This window comes from Scyliorhinus torazame, chromosome 24 (genome assembly GCF_047496885.1).
Source record: "Scyliorhinus torazame isolate Kashiwa2021f chromosome 24, sScyTor2.1, whole genome shotgun sequence".
Classification (NCBI taxonomy): Eukaryota; Metazoa; Chordata; class Chondrichthyes; order Carcharhiniformes; family Scyliorhinidae; genus Scyliorhinus; species Scyliorhinus torazame.
In genome coordinates, this window is record NC_092730.1 from 7,641,563 (window position 1) to 7,668,245 (window position 26,683).

At 56.7% G+C, this 26,683-nt stretch overlaps 2 protein-coding genes across 4 annotated transcripts in view; one reads left to right on the forward strand and one right to left on the reverse strand.

The window, feature by feature from the left end:
- LOC140399860 (sorting nexin-32-like) overlaps positions 1 to 19,885 on the forward strand; it is a 66,077-nt gene extending 46,192 nt beyond the window's left edge. For 2 of the 3 annotated variants that reach the window (XM_072489322.1, XM_072489323.1), the window contains exons 11-13: positions 17,367 to 17,526; positions 17,764 to 17,849; positions 18,626 to 19,885. In XM_072489322.1, the coding sequence (XP_072345423.1) occupies positions 17,367 to 17,526; positions 17,764 to 17,849; positions 18,626 to 18,676 (297 nt within the window). In that variant the 3' untranslated portion in view covers positions 18,677 to 19,885. The remainder of the gene's footprint in view (positions 1 to 17,366; positions 17,527 to 17,763; positions 17,850 to 18,625) is intronic. The other variant, XM_072489324.1, reaches the window with a different exon arrangement.
- A 531-nt stretch (positions 19,886 to 20,416) lies between these two features.
- Positions 20,417 to 26,677, reverse strand: LOC140399861 (cofilin-2-like). The gene is made up of 3 exons (XM_072489325.1): positions 26,530 to 26,677; positions 23,699 to 23,775; positions 20,417 to 21,206 (listed from the first exon to the last, which is right to left on the reverse strand). Exons 1-3 carry the CDS (start codon positions 26,619 to 26,621, stop codon positions 21,094 to 21,096), a joined length of 282 nt encoding a protein of 93 aa, XP_072345426.1. The 5' UTR covers positions 26,622 to 26,677; the 3' UTR covers positions 20,417 to 21,093.
- Positions 26,678 to 26,683: the final 6 nt, after the last annotated feature.

Consider the following 26,683-nt stretch of genomic DNA (forward strand, 5'->3'; position numbering starts at 1 on the left):
TCTCTCTGGGGTACAGACTCCCCCTCCTCTCCTGAAGGTGCTGACTCTCACTGGGGTACAGACTCCCCCTCCTCTCCTGAAGGTGCTGACTCTCACCTGGGGTACAGGGTCTCCCTCCTCTCCTGAAGGTGCTGACTCTCACCGGGGTACAGACTCCCCCTCCTCTCCTGAAGGTGCTGACTCTCACTGGGGTACAGACTCTCCCTCCCCTCCTGAAGGTGCTGACTCTCACCGGGGTACAGGGTCCCCTTCCTCTCCTGAAGGTGCTGACTCTCACTGGGGTACAGACTCCTCCTCCTCTCCTGAAGGTGCTGACTCTCACTGGGGTACAGGGTCCCCTCCTCTCCTGAAGGTGCTGACTCTCACCGGGGTACAGACTCCCCCTCCTCTCCTGAAGGTGCTGACTCTCACTGGGGTACAGGGTCTCCCTCCTCTCCTGAAGGTGCTGACTCTCACTGGGGTACAGACTCCTCCTCCTCTCCTGAAGGTGCTGACTCTCACTGGGGTACAGGGTCCCCCTCCTCTCCTGAAGGTGCTGACTCTCACCTGGGGTACAGGGTCTCCCTCCTCTCCTGAAGGTGCTGACTCTCACCGGGGTACAGACTCCCCCTCCTCTCCTGAAGGTGCTGCCTCTCAGTGGGGTACAAGGTCCCCCTCCTCTCCTGAAGGTGCTGACTCTCACTGGGGTACAGGGTCCCCCTCCTCTCCTGAAGGTGCTGACTCTCACTGGGGTACAGACTCCTCCTCCTCTCCTGAAGGTGCTGACTCTCACTGGGGTACAGACCCCCTCCTCCCCTGAAGGTGCTGACTCTCGCGAGGGTACAGACTCCCCCTCCTCCCCTGAATGTGCTGTCTCTCACTGGGGTACAGACCCTCTCCTCTCCTGAAGGTGCTGACTCTCACTGGGGTACAGACTCCCCCTCCTCTCCTGAAGGTGCTGACTCTCACTGGGGTACAGGGTCTCCCTCCTCTCCTGAAGGTGCTGACTCTCACTGGGGTACAGGGTACCCTCCTCTCCTGAAGGTGCTGACTCTCACCTGGGGTACAGGGTCTCCCTCCTCTCCTGAAGGTGCTGACTCTCACCGGGGTACAGACTCCCCCTCCTCTCCTGAAGGTGCTGACTCTCACTGGGGTACAGACTCTCCCTCCCCTCCTGAAGGTGCTGACTCTCACCGGGGTACAGGGTCCCCCTCCTCTCCTGAAGGTGCTGACTCTCACTGGGGTACAGACTCCCCCTCCTCTCCTGAAGGTGCTGACTCTCACTGGGGTACAGGGTCCCCCTCCTCTCCTGAAGGTGCTGACACTCACTGGGGTACAGACTCCCCCTCCTCTCCTGAAGGTGCTGACTCTCACCGGGGTACAGACACCCCCTCCTCTCCTGAAGGTGCTGACTCTCACTGGGGTACAGGGTTCCCTCCTCTCCTGAAGGTGCTGACTCTCACTGGGGTACAGTCCTCCTCCTCTCCTGAAGGTGCTGACTCTCACTGGGGTGCAGGGTCTCCCTCCTCTCCTGAAGGTGCTGACTCTCACTGGGGTACAGACTCTCCCTCCCCTCCTGAAGGTGCTGACTCTCACTGGGGTACAGACTCCCCCTCCTCTCCTGAAGTTGCTGACTCTCAGTGGGGTACAGGGTCTCCCTCCTCTCCTGAAGGTGCTGACTCTCACTGGGGTACAGGGTCCCCCTCCTCTCCTGAAGGTGCTGACTCTCACTGGGGTACAGGGTCCCCTTCTCTCCCGAAGGTGCTGACTCTCACTGGAGTACAGGGTCCCCCTCCTCTCCTCAAGGTGCTGCCTCTCACTGGGGTACAGGGTCCCCCTCCTCTCCTGAAGGTGCTGACTCTCATTGGGGTACAGGGTCTCCCTCCTCTCCTCAAGGTGCTGACTCTCACTGGGTTACAGACTCCTCCTCCTCTCCTGAAGGTGCTGACTCTCACTGGGGTACAGACTCTCCCTCCCCTCCTGAAGGTGCTGACTCTCACCGGGGTACAGGGTCCCCTTCCTCTCCTGAAGGTGCTGACTCTCACTGGGGTACAGACTCCTCCTCCTCTCCTGAAAGTGCTGACACTCACTGGGGTACAGACCCCCTCCTCTCCTGAAGGTGCTGACTCTCACTGGGGTGCAGGGTCTCCCTCCTCTCCTGAAGGTGCTGACTCTCACCGGGGTACAGACTCCCCCTCCTCTCCTGAAGGTGCTGACTCTCACTGGGGTACAGGGTCTCCCTCCTCTCCTGAAGGTGCTGACTCTCACTGGTGTACAGGGTCCCCCTCCTCTCCTGAAGGTGCTGACTCTCACTGGGGTACAGACTCCCCCTCCTCTCCTGAAGGTGCTGACTCTCACTGAGGTACAGACTCCCCCTCCTCTCCTGAAGGTGCTGACTCTCACCTGGGGTACAGGGTCTCCCTCCTCTCCTGAAGGTGCTCACTCTCACCGGGGTACAGACTCCCCCTCCTCTCCTGAAGGTGCTGACTCTCACTGGGGTACAGACTCTCCCTCCCCTCCTGAAGGTGCTGACTCTCACCGGGGTACAGGGTCCCCTTCCTCTCCTGAAGGTGCTGACTCTCACTGGGGTACAGACTCCTCCTCCTCTCCTGAAGGTGCTGACTCTCACTGGGGTACAGGGTCCCCCTCCTCTCCTGAAGGTGCTGACTCTCACCTGGGGTACAGGGTCTCCCTCCTCTCCTGAAGGTGCTGCCTCTCACTGGGGTACAAGGTCCCCCTCCTCTCCTCAAGGTGCTGACTCTCACTGGGGTACAGGGTCCCCCTCCTCTCCTGAAGGTGCTGACTCTCACTGGGGTACAGACTCCTCCTCCTCTCCTGAAGGTGCTGACTCTCACTGGGGTACAGACCCCCTCCTCCCCTGAAGGTGCTGACTCTCGCGAGGGTACAGACTCCCCCTCCTCCCCTGAATGTGCTGTCTCTCACTGGGGTACAGACCCTCTCCTCTCCTGAAGGTGCTGACTCTCACTGGGGTACAGACTCCCCCTCCTCTCCTGAAGGTGCTGACTCTCACTGGGGTACAGGGTCCCCTCCTCTCCTGAAGGTGCTGACTCTCACTGGGGTACAGGGTCTCCCTCCTCTCCTGAAGGTGCTGGCTCTCACTGGGGTACAGACTCTCCCTCCCCTCCTGAAGGTGCTGACTCTCACTGGGGTACAGGGTCCCCCTCCTCTCCTGAAGGTGCTGACTCTCACCTGGGGTACAGGGTCTCCCTCCTCTCCTGAAGGTGCTGACTCTCACCGGGGTACAGACTCCCCCTCCTCTCCTGAAGGTGCTGACTCTCACTGGGGTACAGGGTCTCCCTCCTCTCCTGAAGGTGCTGACTCTCACCGGGGTACAGACTCCCCCTCCTCTCCTGAAGGTGCTGCCTCTCAGTGGGGTACAAGGTCCCCCTCCTCTCCTCAAGGTGCTGACTCTCACTGGGGTACAGGGTCCCCCTCCTCTCCTGAAGGTGCTGACTCTCACTGGGGTACAGACTCTCCCTCCCCTCCTGAAGGTGCTGACTCTCACTGGGGTACAGACTCCCCCTCCTCTCCTGAAGTTGCTGACTCTCAGTGGGGTACAGGGTCTCCCTCCTCTCCTCAAGGTGCTGACTCTCACTGGGGTACAGGGTCCCCCTCCTCTCCTGAAGGTGCTGACTCTCAGTGGGGTACAGACTCCCCCTCCTCTCCTGAAGGTGCTGACTCTCACTGGGGTACAGGGTCCCCCTCCTCTCCTGAAGGTGCTGACTCTCACTGGGGTACAGGGTCCCCTTCTCTCCCGAAGGTGCTGACTCTCACTGGAGTACAGGGTCCCCCTCCTCTCCTCAAGGTGCTGCCTCTCACTGGGGTACAGGGTCCCCCTCCTCTCCTCAAGGTGCTGACTCTCACTGGGGTACAGGGTCCCCCTCCTCTCCTGAAGGTGCTGACTCTCAGTGGGGTACAGACTCCCCCTCCTCTCCTGAAGGTGCTGACTCTCACTGGGGTACAGGGTCCCCCTCCTCTCCTGAAGGTGCTGACTCTCACTGGGGTACAGGGTCCCCTTCTCTCCCGAAGGTGCTGACTCTCACTGGAGTACAGGGTCCCCCTCCTCTCCTCAAGGTGCTGCCTCTCACTGGGGTACAGGGTCCCCCTCCTCTCCTCAAGGTGCTGACTCTCACTGGGGTACAGGGTCCCCCTCCTCTCCTGAAGGTGCTGACTCTCACTGGGGTACAGACTCTCCCTCCCCTCCTGAAGGTGCTGACTCTCACCGGGGTACAGGGTCCCCTTCCTCTCCTGAAGGTGCTGACTCTCACTGGGGTACAGACTCCTCCTCCTCTCCTGAAAGTGCTGACACTCACTGGGGTACAGACCCCCTCCTCTCCTGAAGGTGCTGACTCTCACTGGGGTGCAGGGTCTCCCTCCTCTCCTGAAGGTGCTGACTCTCACCGGGGTACAGACTCCCCCTCCTCTCCTGAAGGTGCTGACTCTCACTGGGGTACAGGGTCTCCCTCCTCTCCTGAAGGTGCTGACTCTCACTGGTGTACAGGGTCCCCCTCCTCTCCTGAAGGTGCTGACTCTCACTGGGGTACAGACTCCCCCTCCTCTCCTGAAGGTGCTGACTCTCACTGAGGTACAGACTCCCCCTCCTCTCCTGAAGGTGCTGACTCTCACCTGGGGTACAGGGTCTCCCTCCTCTCCTGAAGGTGCTGACTCTCACCGGGGTACAGACTCCCCCTCCTCTCCTGAAGGTGCTGACTCTCACTGGGGTACAGACTCTCCCTCCCCTCCTGAAGGTGCTGACTCTCACCGGGGTACAGGGTCCCCTTCCTCTCCTGAAGGTGCTGACTCTCACTGGGGTACAGACTGCTCCTCCTCTCCTGAAGGTGCTGACTCTCACTGGGGTACAGGGTCCCCCTCCTCTCCTGAAGGTGCTGACTCTCACCTGGGGTACAGGGTCTCCCTCCTCTCCTGAAGGTGCTGACTCTGACCGGGGTACAGACTCCCCCTCCTCTCCTGAAGGTGCTGCCTCTCACTGGGGTACAAGGTCCCCCTCCTCTCCTCAAGGTGCTGACTCTCACTGGGGTACAGGGTCCCCCTCCTCTCCTGAAGGTGCTGACTCTCACTGGGGTACAGACTCCTCCTCCTCTCCTGAAGGTGCTGACTCTCACCGGGGTACAGACTCCCCCTCCTCTCCTGAAGGTGCTGCCTCTCAGTGGGGTACAAGGTCCCCCTCCTCTCCTCAAGGTGCTGACTCTCACTGGGGTACAGGGTCCCCCTCCTCTCCTGAAGGTGCTGACTCTCACTGGGGTACAGACTCCTCCTCCTCTCCTGAAGGTGCTGACTCTCACTGGGGTACAGACCCCCTCCTCCCCTGAAGGTGCTGACTCTCGCGAGGGTACAGACTCCCCCTCCTCCCCTGAATGTGCTGTCTCTCACTGGGGTACAGACCCTCTCCTCTCCTGAAGGTGCTGACTCTCACTGGGGTACAGACTCCCCCTCCTCTCCTGAAGGTGCTGACTCTCACTGGGGTACAGGGTCTCCCTCCTCTCCTGAAGGTGCTGACTCTCACTGGGGTACAGGGTACCCTCCTCTCCTGAAGGTGCTGACTCTCACCTGGGGTACAGGGTCTCCCTCCTCTCCTGAAGGTGCTGACTCTCACCGGGGTACAGACTCCCCCTCCTCTCCTGAAGGTGCTGACTCTCACTGGGGTACAGACTCTCCCTCCCCTCCTGAAGGTGCTGACTCTCACCGGGGTACAGGGTCCCCCTCCTCTCCTGAAGGTGCTGACTCTCACTGGGGTACAGACTCCCCCTCCTCTCCTGAAGGTGCTGACTCTCACTGGGGTACAGGGTCCCCCTCCTCTCCTGAAGGTGCTGACACTCACTGGGGTACAGACTCCCCCTCCTCTCCTGAAGGTGCTGACTCTCACCGGGGTACAGACACCCCCTCCTCTCCTGAAGGTGCTGACTCTCACTGGGGTACAGGGTTCCCTCCTCTCCTGAAGGTGCTGACTCTCACTGGTGTACAGTCCTCCTCCTCTCCTGAAGGTGCTGACTCTCACTGGGGTACAGGGTCTCCCTCCTCTCCTGAAGGTGCTGACTCTCACTGGTGTACAGACTCTCCCTCCCCTCCTGAAGGTGCTGACTCTCACTGGGGTACAGACTCCCCCTCCTCTCCTGAAGTTGCTGACTCTCAGTGGGGTACAGGGTCTCCCTCCTCTCCTGAAGGTGCTGACTCTCACTGGGGTACAGGGTCCCCCTCCTCTCCTGAAGGTGCTGACTCTCACTGGGGTACAGGGTCCCCTTCTCTCCCGAAGGTGCTGACTCTCACTGGAGTACAGGGTCCCCCTCCTCTCCTCAAGGTGCTGCCTCTCACTGGGGTACAGGGTCCCCCTCCTCTCCTCAAGGTGCTGACTCTCACTGGGTTACAGACTCCTCCTCCTCTCCTGAAGGTGCTGACTCTCACTGGGGTACAGACCCCCTCCTCCCCTGAATGTGCTGATCTCGCGCGGGTACAGACTCCCCCTCCTCCCCTGAATGTGCTGACTCTCACTGGGGTACAGACTCCCCCTCCGCTCCTGAAGGTGCTGACTCTCACTGGGGTACAGGGTCTCCCTCCTCTCCTGAAGGTGCTGACTCTCACTGGGGTACAGACTCTCCCTCCCCTCCTGAAGGTGCTGACTCTCACTGGGGTACAGGGTCCCCCTCCTCTCCTGAAGGTGCTGACTCTCACCTGGGGTACAGGGTCTCCCTCCTCTCCTGAAGGTGCTGACTCTCACCGGGGTACAGACTCCCCCTCCTCTCCTGAAGGTGCTGACTCTCACTGGGGTACAGACTCTCCCTCCCCTCCTGAAGGTGCTGACTCTCACCGGGGTACAGGGTCCCCCTGCTCTCCTGAAGGTGCTGACTCTCACTGGGGTACAGACTCCCCCTCCTCTCCTGAAGGTGCTGACTCTCACTGGGGTACAGACTCTCCCTCCCCTCCTGAAGGTGCTGACTCTCACCGGGGTACAGGGTCCCCCTCCTCTCCTGAAGGTGCTGACTCTCACTGGGGTACAGGGTCCCCCTCCTCTCCTGAAGGTGCTGACACTCACTGGGGTACAGACTCCCCCTCCTCTCCTGAAGGTGCTGACTCTCACTGGGGTACAGACACCCCCTCCTCTCCTGAAGGTGCTGACTCTCACTGGGGTACAGGGTTCCCTCCTCCTGAAGGTGCTGACTCTCACTGGGGTACAGTCTTCCTCCTCTCCTGAAGGTGCTGACTCTCACTGGGGTACAGGGTCCCCTCCTCTCCTGAAGGTGCTGACTCTCACTGGGGTACAGGGTCCCCCTCCTCTCCTGAATGTGCTGACTCTCACTGGGGTACAGGGTCCCCTTCTCTCCCGAAGGTGCTGACTCTCACTGGGGTACAGGGTCCCCCTCCTCTCCTGAAGGTGCTGACTATCACCGGGGTACAGACTCCCCCTCCTCTCCTGAAGGTGCTGACTCTCACTGGGTTACAGACTCCTCCTCCTCTCCTGAAGGTGCTGACTCTCACTGGGGTACAGACCCCCTCCTCCCCTGAAGGTGCTGACTCTCGCGAGGGTACAGACTCCCCCTCCTCCCCTGAATGTGCTGTCTCTCACTGGGGTACAGACCCTCTCCTCTCCTGAAGGTGCTGACTCTCACTGGGGTACAGACTCCCCCTCCTCTCCTGAAGGTGCTGACTCTCACTGGGGTACAGTGTCTCCCTCCTCTCCTGAAGGTGCTGACTCTCACTGGGGTACAGACTCACCCTCTCCTCCTGAAGGTGCTGACTCTCACTGGGGTACAGGGTCCCCCTCCTCTCCTGAAGGTGCTGACTCTCACCTGGGGTACAGGGTCTCCCTCCTCTCCTGAAGGTGCTGACTCTCACCGGGGTACAGACTCCCCCTCCTCTCCTGAAGGTGCTGACTCTCACTGGGGTGCAGACTCTCCCTCCCCTCCTGAAGGTGCTGACTCTCACCGGGGTACAGGGTCCCCCTCCTTTCCTGAAGGTGCTGACTCTCACTGGGGTACAGACTCCCCCTCCTCTCCTGAAGGTGCTGACACTCACTGGGGTACAGACCCCCTCCTCTCCTGAAGGTGCTGACTCTCACTGGGGTACAGGGTCTCCCTCCTCTCCTGAAGGTGCTGACTCTCACTGGGGTACAGGATCCCCTCCTCTCCTGAAGGTGCTGACTCTCACTGGGGTACAGACTCTTTCCCCCCCCCCCCCCACCGAAGGTGCTGACTCTCACTGCGGTACAGACTCTCCCTCCCCTCCTGAAGGTGCTGACTCTCACTGGGGTACAGGGTCCCCTCCTCTCCTGAAGGTGCTGACACTCACCTGGGGTACAGGGTCTCCCTCCTCTCCTGAAGGTGCTGACTCTCACCGGGGTACAGACTCCCCCTCCTCTCCTGAAGGTGCTGACTCTCACTGGGGTACAGGGTCCCCTCCTCTCCTGAAGGTGCTGACACTCACCTGGGGTACAGGGTCTCCCTCCTCTCCTGAAGGTGCTGACTCTCACCGGGGTACAGACTCCCCCTCCTCTCCTGAAGGTGCTGACTCTCACCGGGGTACAGACTCCCCCTCCTCTCCTGAAGGTGCTGACACTCACTGGGGTACAGACTCCCCCTCCTCTCCTGAAGGTGCTGACTCTCACTGGGGTACAGACACCCCCTCCTCTCCTGAAGGTGCTGACTCTCACTGGGGTACAGGGTTCCCTCCTCTCCTGAAGGTGCTGACTCTCACTGGGGTACAGTCCTCCTCCTGAATGTGCTGACTCTCACTGGGGTACAGGGTCCCCTCCTCTCCTGAAGGTGCTGACTCTCACTGGGGTACAGGGTCCCCCTCCTCTCCTGAAGGTGCTGACTCTCACTGGGGTACAGGGTCCCCCTCCTCTCCTCAAGGTGCTGCCTCTCACTGGGGTACAGGGTCCCCCTCCTCTCCTCAAGGTGCTGACACTCACTGGGGTACAGACTCCCCCTCCTCTCCTGAAGGTGCTGACTCTCACTGGGGTACAGACCCCCTCCTCTCCTGAAGGTGCTGACTCTCACTGGGGTACAGGGTCCCCTCCTCCCCTGAAGGTGCTGACTCTCGCGAGGGGACTGACTCCCCCTCCTCCCCTGAATGTGCTGTCTCTCACTGGGGTACAGACCCTCTCCTCTCCTGAAGGTGCTGACTCTCAGTGGGGTACAGACTCCCCCTCCTCTCCTGAAGGTGCTGACTCTCACTGCGTTACAGGGTCTCCCTCCTCTCCTGAAGGTGCTGACTCTCACTGGGGTACAGACTCTCCCTCCTCTCCTGAAGGTGCTGACTCTCACTGGGGTACAGGGTCCCCCTCCTCTCCTCAAGGTGCTGCCTCTCACTGGGGTACAGGGTCCCCCTCCTCTCCTCAAGGTGCTGACTCTCACTGGGGTACAGGGTCCCCCTCCTCTCCTCAAGGTGCTGACTCTCACTGGGGTACAGGGTCCCCCTCCTCTCCTGAAGGTGCTGACTCTCACTGGGTTACAGACTCCTCCTCCTCTCCTGAAGGTGCTGACTCTCACTGGGGTACAGACCCCCTCCTCCCCTGAAGGTGCTGACTCTCGCGAGGGTACAGACTCCCCCTCCTCTCCTGAATGTGCTGTCTCTCACTGGGGCACAGACCCTCTCCTCTCCTGAAGGTGCTGACTCTCACTGGGGTACAGACTCCCCCTCCTCTCCTGAAGGTGCTGACTCTCACTGGGGTACAGGGTCTCCCTCCTCTCCTGAAGGTGCTGACTCTCACTGGGGTACAGACTCTCCCTCCCCTCCTGAAGGTGCTGACTCTCACTGGGGTACAGGGTCCCCCTCCTCTCCTGAAGGTGCTGACTCTCACCTGGGGTACAGGGTCTCCCTCCTCTCCTGAAGGTGCTGACTCTCACCGGGGTACAGACTCCCCCTCCTCTCCTGAAGGTGCTGACTCTCACTGGGGTACAGACTCTCCCTCCCCTCCTGAAGGTGCTGACTCTCACCGGGGTACAGGGTCCCCCTCCTCTCCTGAAGGTGCTGACTCTCACTGGGGTACAGACTCCCCCTCCTCTCCTGAAGGTGCTGACACTCACTGGGGTACAGACCCCCTCCTCTCCTGAAGGTGCTGACTCTCACTGGGGTACAGGGTCCCCTCCTCCCCTGAAGGTGCTGACTCTCGCGAGGGTACAGACTCCCCCTCCTCCCCTGAATGTGCTGTCTCTCACTGGGGTACAGACCCTCTCCTCTCCTGAAGGTGCTGACTCTCAGTGGGGTACAGACTCCCCCTCCTCTCCTGAAGGTGCTGACTCTCACTGGGGTACAGGGTCTCCCTCCTCTCCTGAAGGTGCTGACTCTCACTGGGGTACAGACTCTCCCTCCCCTCCTGAAGGTGCTGACTCTCACTGGGGTACAGGGTCCCCTTCTCTCCCGAAGGTGCTGACTCTCACTGGGGTACAGGGTCCCCCTCCTCTCCTAAAGGTGCTGCCTCTCACTGGGGTACAGGGTCCCCCTCCTCTCCTCAAGGTGCTGACTCTCACTGGGGTACAGGGTCCCCCTCCTCTCCTGAAGGTGCTGACTCTCACTGGGGTACATACTCCTCCTCCTCTCCTGAAGGTGCTGACTCTCACTGGGGTACAGGGTTCCCTCCTCCTGAAGGTGCTGACTCTCACTGGGGTACAGTCTTCCTCCTCTCCTGAAGGTGCTGACTCTCACTGGGGTACAGGGTCCCCTCCTCTCCTGAAGGTGCTGACTCTCACTGGGGTACAGGGTCCCCCTCCTCTCCTGAATGTGCTGACTCTCACTGGGGTACAGGGTCCCCTTCTCTCCCGAAGGTGCTGACTCTCACTGGGGTACAGGGTCCCCCTCCTCTCCTGAAGGTGCTGACTGTCACCGGGGTACAGACTCCCCCTCCTCTCCTGAAGGTGCTGACTCTCACTGGGTTACAGACTCCTCCTCCTCTCCTGAAGGTGCTGACTCTCACTGGGGTACAGACCCCCTCCTCCCCTGAAGGTGCTGACTCTCGCGAGGGTACAGACTCCCCCTCCTCCCCTGAATGTGCTGTCTCTCACTGGGGTACAGACCCTCTCCTCTCCTGAAGGTGCTGACTCTCACTGGGGTACAGACTCCCCCTCCTCTCCTGAAGGTGCTGACTCTCACTGGGGTACAGTGTCTCCCTCCTCTCCTGAAGGTGCTGACTCTCACTGGGGTACAGACTCACCCTCCCCTCCTGAAGGTGCTGACTCTCACTGGGGTACAGGGTCCCCCTCCTCTCCTGAAGGTGCTGACTCTCACCTGGGGTACAGGGTCTCCCTCCTCTCCTGAAGGTGCTGACTCTCACCGGGGTACAGGGTCCCCTCCTCTCCTGAAGGTGTTGACTCTCACTGGGGTACAGGGTCCCCCTCCTCTCCTGAAGGTGCTGACTCTCACTGGGGTACAGGGTCCCCCTCCTCTCCTCAAGGTGCTGCCTCTCACTGGGGTACAGGGTCCCCCTCCTCTCCTCAAGGTGCTGACTCTCACTGGTGTACAGGGTCCCCCTCCTCTCCTCAAGGTGCTGACTCTCACTGGGGTACAGGGTCCCCCTCCTCTCCTGAAGGTGCTGACTCTCACTGGGGTACAGACCCCCTCCTCTCCTGAAGGTGCTGACTCTCACTGGGGTACAGGGTCCCCTCCTCCCCTGAAGGTGCTGACTCTCGCGAGGGGACAGACTCCCCCTCCTCCCCTGAATGTGCTGTCTCTCACTGGGGTACAGACCCTCTCCTCTCCTGAAGGTGCTGACTCTCAGTGGGGTACAGACTCCCCCTCCTCTCCTGAAGGTGCTGACTCTCACTGGGGTACAGGTTCTCCCTCCTCTCCTGAAGGTGCTGACTCTCACTGGGGTACAGACTCTCCCTCCTCTCCTGAAGGTGCTGACTCTCACTGGGGTACAGGGTCCCCCTCCTCTCCTCAAGGTGCTGCCTCTCACTGGGGTACAGGGTCCCCCTCCTCTCCTCAAGGTGCTGACTCTCACTGGGGTACAGGGTCCCCCTCCTCTCCTCAAGGTGCTGACTCTCACTGGGGTACAGGGTCCCCCTCCTCTCCTGAAGGTGCTGACTCTCACTGGGTTACAGACTCCTCCTCCTCTCCTGAAGGTGCTGACTCTCACTGGGGTACAGACCCCCTCCTTCCCTGAAGGTGCTGACTCTCGCGAGGGTACAGACTCCCCCTCCTCCCCTGAATGTGCTGTCTCTCACTGGGGCACAGACCCTCTCCTCTCCTGAAGGTGCTGACTCTCACTGGGGTACAGACTCCCCCTCCTCTCCTGAAGGTGCTGACTCTCACTGGGGTACAGGGTCTCCCTCCTCTCCTGAAGGTGCTGACTCTCACTGGGGTACAGACTCTCCCTCCCCTCCTGAAGGTGCTGACTCTCACTGGGGTACAGGGTCCCCCTCCTCTCCTGAAGGTGCTGACTCTCACCTGGGGTACAGGGTCTCCCTCCTCTCCTGAAGGTGCTGACTCTCACCGGGGTACAGACTCCCCCTCCTCTCCTGAAGGTGCTGACTCTCACTGGGGTACAGACTCTCCCTCCCCTCCTGAAGGTGCTGACTCTCACCGGGGTACAGGGTCCCCCTCCTCTCCTGAAGGTGCTGACTCTCACTGGGGTACAGACTCCCCCTCCTCTCCTGAAGGTGCTGACACTCACTGGGGTACAGACCCCCTCCTCTCCTGAAGGTGCTGACTCTCACTGGGGTACAGGGTCCCCTCCTCCCCTGAAGGTGCTGACTCTCGCGAGGGTACAGACTCCCCCTCCTCCCCTGAATGTGCTGTCTCTCACTGGGGTACAGACCCTCTCCTCTCCTGAAGGTGCTGACTCTCAGTGGGGTACAGACTCCCCCTCCTCTCCTGAAGGTGCTGACTCTCACTGGGGTACAGGGTCTCCCTCCTCTCCTGAAGGTGCTGACTCTCACTGGGGTACAGACTCTCCCTCCCCTCCTGAAGGTGCTGACTCTCACTGGGGTACAGGGTCCCCTTCTCTCCCGAAGGTGCTGACTCTCACTGGGGTACAGGGTCCCCCTCCTCTCCTAAAGGTGCTGCCTCTCACTGGGGGACAGTGTCCCCCTCCTCTCCTCAAGGTGCTGACTCTCACTGGGGTACAGGGTCCCCCTCCTCTCCTGAAGGTGCTGACTCTCACTGGGGTACATACTCCTCCTCCTCTCCTGAAGGTGCTGACTCTCACTGGGGTACAGACCCCCTCCTCCCCTGAAGGTGCTGACTCTCGCGAGGGTACAGACTCCCCCTCCTCCCCTGAATGTGCTGACTCTCACTGGGGTACAGACTCCCCCTCCTCTCCTGAAGGTGCTGACTCTCACTGGGGTACAGGGTCTCCCTCCTCTCCTGAAGGTGCTGACTCACTGGGGTACAGACTCTCCCTCCCCTCCTGAAGGTGCTGACTCTCACTGGGGTACAGGGTCCCCCTCCTCTCCTGAAGGTGCTGACTCTCACCTGGGGTACAGGGTCCCCCTCCTCTCCTGAAGGTGCTGACACTCACTGGGGTACAGACTCCCCCTCCTCTCCTGAAGGTGCTGACTCTCACTGGGGTACAGACACCCCCTCCTCTCCTGAAAGTGCTGACTCTCACTGGGGTACAGGGTTCCCTCCTCTCCTGAAGGTGCTGACTCTCACTGGGGTACAGTCGTCCTCCTCTCCTGAAGGTGCTGACTCTCACTGGGGTACAGGGTCCCCTCCTCTCCTGAAGGTGCTGAATCTCACTGGGGTACAGGGTCCCCCTCCTCTCCTGAATGTGCTGACTCTCACTGGGGTACAGGGTCACCTTCTCTCCCGAAGGTGCTGACTCTCACTGGGGTACAGGGTCCCCCTCCTCTCCTCAAGGTGCTGCCTCTCACTGGGGTACAGGGTCCCCCTCCTCTCCTCAAGGTGCTGACTCTCACTGGGTTACAGACTCCTCCTCCTCTCCTGAAGGTGCTGACTCTCACTGGGGTACAGACCCCCTCCTCCCCTGAAGGTGCTGACTCTCGCGAGGGTACAGACTCCCCCTCCTCCCCTGAATGTGCTGTCTCTCACTGGGGTACAGACCCTCTCCTCTCCTGAAGGTGCTGACTCTCACTGGGGTACACACTCCCCCTCCTCTCCTGAAGGTGCTGACTCTCACTGGGGTACAGGGTCTCCCTCCTCTCCTGAAGGTGCTGACTCTCACCTGGGGTACAGGGTCTCCCTCCTCTCCTGAAGGTGCTGACTCTCACCGGGGTACAGACTCCCCCTCCTCTCCTGAAGGTGCTGACTCACTGGGGTACAGACTCTCCCTCCCCTCCTGAAGGTGCTGACTCTCACTGGGGTACAGACCCTCTCCTCTCCTGAAGGTGCTGACTCTCACTGGGGTACAGACTCCCCCTCCTCTCCTGAAGGTGCTGACTCTCACTGGGGTACAGGGTCTCCCTCCTCTCCTGAAGGTGCTGACTCTCACCTGGGGTACAGGGTCTCCCTCCTCTCCTGAAGGTGCTGACTCTCACCGGGGTACAGACTCCCCCTCCTCTCCTGAAGGTGCTGACTCACTGGGGTACAGACTCTCCCTCCCCTCCTGAAGGTGCTGACTCTCACCGGGGTACAGGGTCCCCCTCCTCTCCTGAAGGTGCTGACTCTCACTGGGGTATAGACTCCCCCTCCTCTCCTGAAGGTGCTGACACTCACTGGGGTACAGACCTTCCCCTCTCCTGAAGGTGCTGACTCTCACTGGGGTACAGCGTCTCCCTCCCCTCCTGAAGGTGCTGACTCTCACTGGGGTACAGGGTCCCCCTCCTCTCCTGAAGGTGCTGACTCTCACTGGGGTACAGACTCCCCCTCCTCTCCTGAAGGTGCTGACTCTCACTGGGGTACAGGGTCCCCCTCCTCTCCTGAAGGTGCTGACACTCACTGGGGTACAGACTCCCCCTCCTCTCCTGAAGGTGCTGACTCTCACTGGGGTACAGACACCCCCTCCTCTCCTGAAGGTGCTGACTCTCACTGGGGTACAGGGTTCCCTCCTCTCCTGAAGGTGCTGACTCTCACTGGGGTACAGTGCTCCTCCTCTCCTGAAGGTGCTGACTCTCACTGGGGTACAGACTCACCCTCCCCTCCTGAAGGTGCTGACTCTCACTGGGGTACAGGGTCCCCCTCCTCTCCTGAAGGTGCTGACTCTCACCTGGGGTACAGGGTCTCCCTCCTCTCCTGAAGGTGCTGACTCTCACCGGGGTACAGACTCCCCCTCCTCTCCTGAAGGTGCTGACTCTCACTGGGGTACAGACTCTCCCTCCCCTCCTGAAGGTGCTGACTCTCACCGGGGTACAGGGTCCCCCTCCTCTCCTGAAGGTGCTGACTCTCACTGGGGTACAGACTCCCCCTCCTCTCCTGAAGGTGCTGACTCTCACTGGGGTACAGGATCCCCTCCTCTCCTGAAGGTGCTGACTCTCACTGGGGTACAGACTCTTCCCCCCCCCCCCCCCCACCGAAGGTGCTGACTCTCACTGGGGTACAGGCTCTCCCTCCCCTCCTGAAGGTGCTGACTCTCACTGGGGTACAGGGTCCCCCTCCTCTCCTGAAGGTGCTGACACTCACCTGGGGTACAGGGTCTCCCTCCTCTCCTGAAGGTGCTGACTCTCACCGGGGTACAGACTCCCCCTCCTCTCCTGAAGGTGCTGACTCTCACTGGGGTACAGGGTCCCCCTCCTCTCCTGAAGGTGCTGACACTCACTGGGGTACAGACACCCCCTCCTCTCCTGAAGGTGCTGACTCTCACTGGGGTACAGACTGCCCCTCCTCTCCTGAAGGTGCTGACTCTCACTGGGGTACAGACTGCCCCTCCTCTCCTGAAGGTGCTGACTCTCACTGGGGTACAGGGTCTCCCTCCTCTCCTGAAGGTGCTGACTCTCACTGGGGTACAGACTGCCCCTCCTCTCCTGAAGGTGCTGACTCTCACTGGGGTACAGGGTCTCCCTCCTCTCCTGAAGGTGCTGACTCTCACCGGGGTACAGACTCCCCCTCCTCTCCTGAAGGTGCTGACTCTCACTGGGGTACAGGGTCCCCCTCCTCTCCTGAAGGTGCTGACTCTCACCGGGGTACAGACTCTCCCTCCCCTCTTGAAGGTGCTGACTCTCACTGGGGTACAGGGTCTCCCTCCTCTCCTGAAGGTGCTGACTCTCACTGGGGTACAGACTCCCCCTCCTCACCTGAAGGTGCTGACTCTCACTGGGGTACAGGGTCTCCCTCCTCTCCTGAAGGTGCTGACTCTCACTGGGGTACAGACTGCCCCTCCTCTCCTGAAGGTGCTGACTCTCACTGGGGTACAGGGTCCCTCCCCTCCTGAAGGTGCTGACTCACTGGGGTCCGGTGTGGGTGGGGGTAGTTTTCTCCTGCTCCCCGTGTAAAGATCTTTCTCCTGAATTGCAACCAATTTATTTGGAATGTGACCTGAAATGGAGATAAATGAGAGGTTTCGGAGCAGTTCGAATAATTTTGGCGACATTAGGAGCAGTTTGTGTGTACACCTTGCTGGCCACGGTTGACCTGTGATTTGGTGATCAAATCATACCATTGGCAACACACCCTGGGCTACCAGACTGTCTGCTGTGGTATTAGTTTGAAACCCGCGCCTGTCCCAAATTCACAACCCTAGTAGCAAAGAAATTCCTCCCCCCCTCCTCACAGTCCCAAATGATCGCTATCCTTACACTGTGCAGGGCAGCACGGTGCCACAGTGGGTTAGCACTGCAGCCTTACGGTGCCGAGGTCCCGCGTTTTGAATCCGGCTCCGGGTCACTGTCCGTGTGGAGTTTGCACATTCTCCCCGTGTCTGCGTGGGTTTCGCCCCCACAACCCAAAGATGTGCAGGTTAGGTGGAATGGCCACGCTAAATTGCACTTGGTGTCCAAAATTGCCCTTAGTGTTAGGTGGGGTTACTGGGTTATGGGGATAGGGTGGAGGTGTGGGCTTGGGTCGGGTGCTCTTTCCAAGAGCCCGTGCTGACTCGATGGGCCGAATGGCCTCCTTCTGCACTGTAAATTCTTGAAAGCAGCCCTGCTTGATTGCTCCCCCTTCCACATTCACTCCCTCCACCACCGACACACCGTAACAGCCGTGTGTACCGTCTACAAGATGCTCTGCAGCAAAACAGCGACGCCCACATCCCGTAAAAGATTTTAAATAAACACGTTATTCATTTGTGTGATGGTGAGAAAGTATTCTAGCTTGGGAGGGCAGCAACTGTTGGCGGAGAATACCACTGCGGCCAACTTTCACCCTATGCTCCCTTCCCCCCCCCCTCCCAACCCTTAAAAAGGTCGTTCCTGATGAGTGTGGGCCGAAAAACTTTGTGCGCCCTTTTTTTTTTATTTGCGGCGACGCTCGAGATGCCACGCCAGTGTGATTTTTTTTTTCTCCGAATTTTTGCTCAGGACCTGCTGTATCGGAGAGCTCGATCTCTGTCTGATTACGAAAACGCCAACAAGGCTCTGGATCGAGCCCGCATGAAGAACAAGGACGTGAAGCACGCGGAGGCCAATCAGCTGCTGTCCTGTCAGAAATTCGAGAAGCTTTCTGAATCCGCCAAGCAAGGTAATCGGGAAGGGCCCCGACCTACCAGAGCCTGAAGTTCAGAATCCGTACGGTTTCATTCTACCGTTTTTAAAATAAAAAGTCAGTGTGTCTCGTATTTGACTTCACCGTCACTCGGGAGCGGGTCGAGAATACGGGTGCAGTTTTTTCCGATGGGTTTACTCGGGGTGCTGGCAAACATTTACCCCGGGCAACTCTTGCTATTTTTTTTTCTCCTCTCTCCTTTCTGTCACGTAGAGCTGACGGACTTTAAAATTCGGAGAGTCTCGGCCTTTCGCAAGAACATGGTCGAGATGACGGAGCTGGAGTTGAAACATGCCAAGGTAGGTGCACCCTGGATGTTGGGGAAGACTGAACGGGGCCCCTCTTGGCTGCGTCAGTATCTGATTTAAGAGTTGCAGGGAGTAAATGTCACCTTTGCACAGGGTGATGGTTGGAACATGTTGCTGGGTGGGGGGTGGAGTTGAATTCTGAAGCTGCTTTCCAAGACCATAAACACGTTTCTACTTGAGAAAAATGTGCAGGATTCGGTTTGTGGCAGGGCAGAAATCTAGGGAAGTAAATTACTCTTCTTTCCGAGGGCCAGCACCATCGGGCTGAATGGCCTCCGTGTGTGTTTTTGAGATTCTAATACGTGTGTTTTGGGTGCTGTATTCTGTTTTGCCTGTTCCTCCCCAATCTGTGGGAAGCTAATCACTGCCCCCTAACCCCCGTCCCAATTTCCATCGCTCCACCATAGGCATAATAATAATTGCTTATCGTCACAAGTAGGCTTCAGTGACGTTACTGTGAAAAGACCCTAGTCGGCACATTCCGGCACCTGTTCAGGGAGGCCGGTACGGGAATTGAACCCGCACTGCTGGCATTGTTCTGCATTACAGGCTATCTGTTTAGCCCGCTGTGCTAAACCAGCCATGGTGTCGGCTGCCTGGAGAGGGAAGTACCCTGAAATTCCCTTCCCAAATCTAGTTCTTGTCCCCGGGTCTCAGTATCTCCTGTGACTCGGAGGGGTGGGGTCCCGTTCTGACTGATTTGCGATTGGGGGACGTTTGAATCTACTGAAACTATTTTTGAGATAATTGTGTCTCTGCGTTTCCAGGCTAACCTGTTGCTACTGAGGAACTGCTTGAGCTCATTACGAGAGGAATAGTAGCCGCACCACGCACCCAGCCAGAGAGAGAAGCAGCTACCGCTGGTCCTGCACCTACCTCCCGGAAAACATTTTATCATGTTCAAATTACGTTGTGGCCGGGGATTGCAATGCGGTGTGCAGTCATTGGGACTGACCTCTTTCTCTCTTTCCCCGCCCCCCCCCCCCCCCCCCCAGGTTGGGGGTGGGGATGTTTCATCATTTAGGGGGTATTGAATAGCAGTTTGTGGAGGTACCCCCATACCCCAGTTGCAGACTACAGCACTGCTCATCGATCTTGGATTATTCTTTCCACGCTGGACCCGATCACAGGGTAGGTAACCTCGATATACATGATGCCCCAGTTTCATTTATTTGTTTGACCCACACGGGGAAACGATGGCTGATGTGCCAGTGACAATCCCCAGCATGTCTGCCACACCCATTGATGGGCATGTAGTGCAAGGTGACTAGGTTTATTTCTTCAAACCACTGGAAGGTGTGCTTTTTAGGTCAGGACAGTGTAGAGAAAGCTTTACTCTGTATCTAACCCCATGCTGTACCTGTCCTGGGAGTTTTTGATGGGGACAGTGTAGAGGAAGCTTTACTCTGTATCTAACCCCGTGCTGTACCTGTCCTGGGAGTGTTTGATGGCGAGTGTAGAGGGAGCTTTACTCTGTATCTAACCCCGTGCTGTACCTGTCCTGGGAGTGTTTGATGGGGACAGTGTAGAGGGAGCTTTACTCTGTATCTAACCCCATGCTGTACCTGTCCTGGGAGTGTTTGAGGGGGAGTGTAGAGGGAGCTTTACTCTGCATCTACCGCTGCTTTCACACACTTCCATTTTGGAGCTAGTCATTCCCTCCTTAATGAAACACGGGACGAGACTTGCATCTGTCAGCCGTGCTGCTTCTGTTGAAGGTTCGTGTGCCAATGACTATGTTTTTCCCCAGTCCTTCGGCGTTGTGAACAGGCAGGCTGGGGCATGTTCAATAAAATGATTGAATTCCTTCAGCCGAAAATTAAATGCACTGATGTGTAATACACAAATGAAATTTTTTACACTACAAAACTGATCTCTTACGATTAGTTTGATCGAGTGGAACAGTAATCAGATTTGAGCCCCAGGTTATTAATGCAATTGTTTGTGGAGTCTTGATTTAAAACAACTACAGCAGCTCCCATTTATGTTCTGACCTTGGATTTGTAAATAAAATGCTCAGCTGAAAATCGGGCCAGAAACTTGTGGTTTCCGGAGGTGGTCAAATTAACATTTATGGGGTCCATCAAGGCATGCATGTTTGCCATGACACCTGGATCCAGAGACATAAACAGGAGGTGCTGGATTCTGCTAGTGTCAATAGTTACTTGCTGTACTCGCAGTTAGATGAGTGTTTGCGGGTAGTACCTAACAAAGTGCTGTACCTGCCCTGCGAGTGTTCGATGGGGACAGTGTAGAGGGAGCTTTACTCTGTATCTAACCCCGTGCTGTACCTGTCCTGGGAGTGTTTGATGGGGACAGTGTAGAGGGAGCTTTACTCTGTATCTAACCCCGTGCTGTACCTGTCCTGGGAGTGTTTGATGGGGACAGTGTAGAGGGAGCTTTACTCTGTATCTAACCCCGTGCTGTACCTGTCCTGGGAGTGTTTGATAGGGACAGTGTAGAGGGAGCTTTGCTCGAAGTCTAACCCCGTGCTGGAGCTACCCTGGGTAGTAGTGTGAAAATAACGTGCTCACGATTGAATTAAACCAAGACACAAAGATATCCATAAGTTTATTTTGATGGTTAATAACGCTGCTTCCACATTAGTCACAGCCCCGTCCAATAACCCATCCACATGATTAACCATCTCCAAGATACACTAATGATTCTCGATGCTCCAAATTGGCAGGTCCCTATCCCCCCCAACAATTAGAATTTGGTCATGATACACGCAGCGAGATAGAGATCAACCTCCCCCCCCCCGGGCAGGTGGAACCTTGGTTTAAAACGTCAGGAATGTTGGCAAAAAAGAAAGCGAATGACATGGAATGAGCAGCAGTGCGGCTGATCAAATCCCATACCACTTGGAGTTAGTCAAGGGAAAGTGTTTGGAATTTAAGGGCGATGGAGCTGACTGGGAAGGTCTATCTAATTCAGGGTTGCGCGGTCAATGATCTGAATGCACCATGTCCATTCCTGTGGCCGGGGGAGGGAAGGAGGAGCCGTCACTGACAATCTGCCGTCCAGTCTCACTACAGACCCTCCTTAGCCCCTTGTTCCAGAACGTGGGCCCTGTTGATTCCGGTTCCTGATCACAAATAAGTTAAAGTGAAAGGTGGGGGGTGGGGCGGAGAAGAGGAGAGTCAAGACGCATACAAAACTGAAGGTACCCAAGGAAGCATAAAAAAAACCCCACAGCACAGACTTAAAAACATGGAAGCTCAATGTACTGCCACTAGACGAGCTTCTGAGATTCGAATGCAATGACTTGAGTTCCGAGCTTGGACAGCAGCTCGCTCTGATCCAGTAACTCTTCAATCGCGTTCACCTGCCACTCGTGTTTGATCCCTGCAACGAAAACAGAACACGCATCAGCTTGGGGGCAAAGCATCTCTTGACAGTCGCATTGTTTTACCCTCTCCTCCTCCCCAGAAAGTCAGTGGGTTTTGGGAGGGGGGGGGGGACTGTCCCACACAGAGCAGATACCGGAACATGCAGCAGTCTGCAGTCACACTACGCGGGAAGAGAGTCGGCACCGGGACGTGCAGCAGTCTGCGGATTGTCACACTGCGCGGGAGGAGAGTCGGCACCGGAACGTGCAGCAGTCTGTGGATTGTCACACTGCGCGGGAGAGTCGGCACCGGAACGTGCAGCAGTCTGCGGATTGTCACACTGCGCAGGAGTCGGCACCGGAACGTGCAGCAGTCTGTGGATTGTCACACTGCGCGGGAGTCGGCACCGGAACGTGCAGCAGTCTGCGGATTGTCACACTGCGCGGGAGGAGAGTCGGCACCAGGACGTGCAGCAGTCTGCGGATTGTCACACTGCGCGGGAGGAGAGTCGGCACCGGGACGTGCAGCAGTCTGCGGATTGTCACACTGCGCGGGAGGAGAGTCGGCACCGGAACGTGCAGCAGTCTGCGGATTGTCACACTGCGCGGGAGAGTCGGCACCGGAACGTGCAGCAGTCTGCGGATTGTCACACTGCGCGGGAGGAGAGTCGGCACCGGAACGTGCAGCAGTCTGCGGATCGTCACACTGCGCGGGAGAGTCGGTGCCGGAACGTGCAGCAGTCTGCGGATTGTCACACTGCGCGGGAGACTCGGCACCGGAACGTGCAGCAGTCTGCGGATTGTCACACTGCGCGGGAGGAGAGTCGGCACCGGAACGTGCAGCAGTCTGCGGATTGTCACACTGCGCGGGAGGAGAGTCGGCACCGGAACGTGCAGCAGTCTGCGGATTGTCACACTGCGCGGGAGGAGAGTCGGCACCGGAACGTGCAGCAGTCTGCGGATCGTCACACTGCGCGGGAGAGTCGGTGCCGGAACGTGCAGCAGTCTGCGGATTGTCACACTGCGCAGGAGGAGAGTCGGCACCGGAACGTGCAGCAGTCTGCGGATTGTCACACTGCGCGGGAGAGTCGGCACCGGGACGTGCAGCAGTCTGCGGATTGTCACACTGCGCGGGAGGAGAGTCGGCGCCGGGACGTGCAGCAGTCTGCGGATCGTCACACTGCGCGGGAGGAGAGACGGCACCGGAACGTGCAGCAGTCTGTGGATTGTCACACTGCGCGGGAGAGTCGGCACAGGAACGTGCAGCAGTCTGCGGATTGTCACACTGCGCGGGAGAGTCGGCACCGGAACGTGCAGCAGTCTGCGGATTGTCACACTGCGCGGGAGGAGAGTCGGCACCGGAACGTGCAGCAGTCTGCGGATTGTCACACTGCGCGGGAGGAGAGTCGGCACCGGAACGTGCAGCAGTCTGCGGATCGTCACACTGCGCGGGAGGAGAGTCGGCACCGGAACGTGCAGCAGTCTGCGGATTGTCACACTGCGCGGGAGGAGAGTCGGCACCGGAACGTGCAGCAGTCTGCGGATTGTCACACTGCGCGGGAGGAGAGTCGGCACCGGAACGTGCAGCAGTCCGCGGATTGTCACACTGCGCGGGAGGAGAGTCGGCACCGGGACGTGCAGCAGTCTGCGGATTGTCACACTGCGCGGGAGGAGAGTCGGCACCGGAACGGGCAGCTGTCTGCGGATTGTCACACTGCGCGGGAGGAGAGTCGGCACCGGGACGTGCAGCAGTCTGCGGATTGTCACACTGCGCGGGAGGAGAGTCGGCACCGGAACGTGCAGCAGTCTGTGGATTGTCACACTGCGCGGGAGGAGAGTCGGCACCGGAACGTGCAGCAGTCTGCGGATTGTCACACTGCGCGGGAGGAGAGTCGGCACCGGAACGTGCAGCAGTCTGCGGATTGTCACACTGCGCGGGAGGAGAGTCGGTGCCGGAACGTGCAGCAGTCTGCGGGTTGTCACACTGCGCGGGAGGAGAGTCGGCACCGGAACGGGCAGCAGTCTGCGGATTGTCACACTGCGCAGGAGGAGAGTTGGCACCGGAACGGGCAGCAGTCTGCGGATTGTCACACTGCGCGGGAGGAGAGTCGGCACCGGAACGTGCAGCAGTCTGCGGATTGTCACACTGCGCGGGAGACTCGGCACCGGGACGTGCAGCAGTCTGTGGATTGTCACACTGCGCGGGAGGAGAGTCGGCACCGGAACGTGCAGCAGTCTGCAGTTTGTCACACTGCGCGGGAGAGTCGGCACCGGAACGTGCAGCAGTCTGCGGATTGTCACACTGCGCGGGAGAGAGAGAGAGAGTCGGCACTGTAACATGCAGCAGTCCGTGGATTGTCACACTGCGCGGGAGAGTAGGCGTCGAGTGAACATCAGTTTCCCCACTTCCGTAGTTGGGCAGCCCAGCATGCAGAGCGGAAGCCACTGTCTTTAAGGAGCCCAGAAGATCGACGTTAAGAGGAAAAGGAGCCACGCGCTCATACCGTACCGGTGAATTTACTCTTCAGTGCACTTTTGGAACTGGCGTAGATCATCTTCTGCTCAATGGGCGCTTTATCAGGACTCCTGGCAAGCAAGGGAGAAGAGAAAATCTGTTAAGACACCTTTAAAAAGAGCCCGTCTATCCTGCGTCCCTCTTTGACCGTACCGGCACTATACCCTGAGCAAGGGGTGAGCCCAACCCTGCTATCTCCCACATTCCCCATTGGATGGCCAGTCACTGTCTAATACTGATGGCCCACATGTGGCTTGGCCCTTGCTTTATAAACCCCCCCACCCACCACGAGTTTACAAGAATGATAGATGTAACTGAGGCATACATGATAAAGCGGATTGGCAAAATAGATGTAGTGTCATGTGAGAGTACCTTTAAGAAATGGGTGTTTACTACTGCAGTGATGTCAGTGGGTAGAGCTGGGCTGTGTCAGCTTTTTATTTTCGTTTTAGGCTGAGGGGGTGTTTTAGTTTTGTTTTCAGTGTTGGAGCTGAAGCCAGACAGAGCAGCTGTGCTGTTGATCTCTCTGCCATGAAAAGACCATCTCGATCATTTGGTGAATTCAGAATTCTAAATGTTTTGAGTAGTGACTTCCATTCGTACTGTTTGCAATTAGGGATGCACCTAATGAGTCAACCAAATTCAGTCCTTTTGAACTAATTTTTGGTCATGAGGCAAGAGGACCACTTAAATTGATTAAGGAAAAATTGGTGAGTGAGAAATCAGAACTTACATTGTGTCAAATTTTAAGGAATGATTGAATAGAGCAGGTGAATTGGCAGACATTTAAAAGTTGCACAAAATGTTATGAAACGAGTAGCACAAGGCCAGTGGAGATGAAGTTTTAGTGTTGTTACCAGTGGCAAGTTAACCTTTAAAAGCTAGGTTTTGTGGCCCATATCAGATTGAAAGGAAATTAAGTGAGGTGAATTATGTGGTAAAAATACCAGATAGAAGGAAGACTCACCGAGTGTGTCATGCGAATATGCTTAAAAGGTACTTTGAAAGGGAAGGAGAAAAAGGAGGAGGTTTTAATGATTCTAACTCAGTGACAAACCAAATGCAGATAACTTGCGAATTTGACACCTCAAATTAAATTGGTAAACGACGATGTTCTTAATTGTTGAGTTACCTTCCAGAGGAAAAATGAACTGACCTGAAAAAGTTATTGATATCACATGGGCAAGTTTGTGGAGATAAATTGGGAAGTACTAAAATGGCTATACATGTATATGTGGGAAATGCTGTTCCTATCAACCAACACCCATATAGACTTAATCCTTTAAAATTAGCACAGGTTAACAAAGAGATTGAGAGTATGCTTAAAAATGGCATAATTGAAGTGGGTTGTGGCCAATGGAGCTCCCCCATAGTGATGGTACCTAAACCAGACGGTACCCAATGGTTGTGTGGACTATAAAAAGGTGAATGCAGTTACAAGAACGGACTCTTATCCTATCCCACGTTTGGAGGATTGCATTGAGAAAGTGGGACAATCAGCTTTTATTTCCAAACTGGATTTACTTAAAGGTTACTAGCAGGTACCTTTATCCGAGCTTGTGACTCCAGATGGTATACACCAATTCAAAGTTATGCCATTTGGCATGAAAAACACCCCAGCCACATTTCAACGGTTCACTAACAAAGTAGTTTCAGGATTACCCAATTGTACATCGACGATCTGGTAATTTTCAGCTAGACATGGAAAGAACATTTAAATCATCTGATGAGTTATTTGATCGAACATTTGTGAAAAATCTTAGTAGTGTGGTTGCTCCACTGAGACTTGCTGCAGAAACGTCAAATTTCAGTGGACAGCGGACTTCCAACAGGCATTTGACTGCCTGAAAGCTGTGATAATCATGTGTTGGAGATTTGCAAGGGACTCTGGTCAGACTGAACTAAAGTATCTGACTTTAAAGAGAAATGCCAAGGCATAAGAGAAATGGACGGATCGTGCAGCGACCTTCTTGTTCAAAGAGACTGTCAATCGTGAAGGATTCAATTGGAGGATGACGAAGAGAGAAAAAAGGACTATATTATACCAGTTTGCTGCGTTTTTTGAAACGAAAAAGTATATTTACTGTTTACATTTCTTAAAGGATAGTGAAAAGGTGAAAAATGAAACCATCTTGAAGTTGATGGTTTATTTATTTTTCCTGGGGGGAGGTGTCATGAGTACCTTTAAGAAAGGTTTGTGTATATAAATATCTGTAGTGAGTGTACCTTTAAGAAATGGACATCTACTGCAATGATGTCAGAGTGGGTGGAGCTGGGCTATCAGCTTTTTACTTGCGTTTTAGGCTGTCTGCTGCAGGGTATGCTTTAGTTTGTGTTGGAGCTGAAGCCAGACTGAGCAGGTGTACTGCTGTTCTCTCTGCCATCAAAATACTATCTCGATCATTTGGTGAATTCAGAATTATAAAATGTTTTCAGTAGTGACTTTAACCTGATGTGCTCCTGGTAAAAGGTGTTTTTAAGTCATATGGATGTTAAAAGAAAGCTTAATGGATTATTTAGTGTTGTAGTCTTTGGAGGTTGTATTTGAATTGATGGGTGCTAAAGTGTTCACTATGTTTTAAAAAGGTTAACTTGAGTTCATAGAATAAACATTGTTTTGCTTTTAAAATTACTTTTCCATTTCTGCTGTCCCACACCTGTAGAGTGGGCCATGTGCTCCCCGTACCCCAATCTAGTAAAAGTTGTGGGTCAGGTGAACTCTCCAGGATTTGGGGTTCTCTAAGACCTGGCCCATAACAGCAGTGACTCAGATGGTGGGTGGTGCCCTGGTGTGCCATTGAGTGAAGATGACCAAGCTGGCTCACCAATGAATTAAGATCAACTCTTCCTTTTTGGTCTCCTTTGTCTCGTAGGATGCGTCATAGAGTACGTAGCAGCAATCCGTCAGCGGAAGCATGTCAATAAAAGCCCGCAGTGGGTCAGCAACTGATTTGTCCAGAACCTGTCCAACCAGAATCA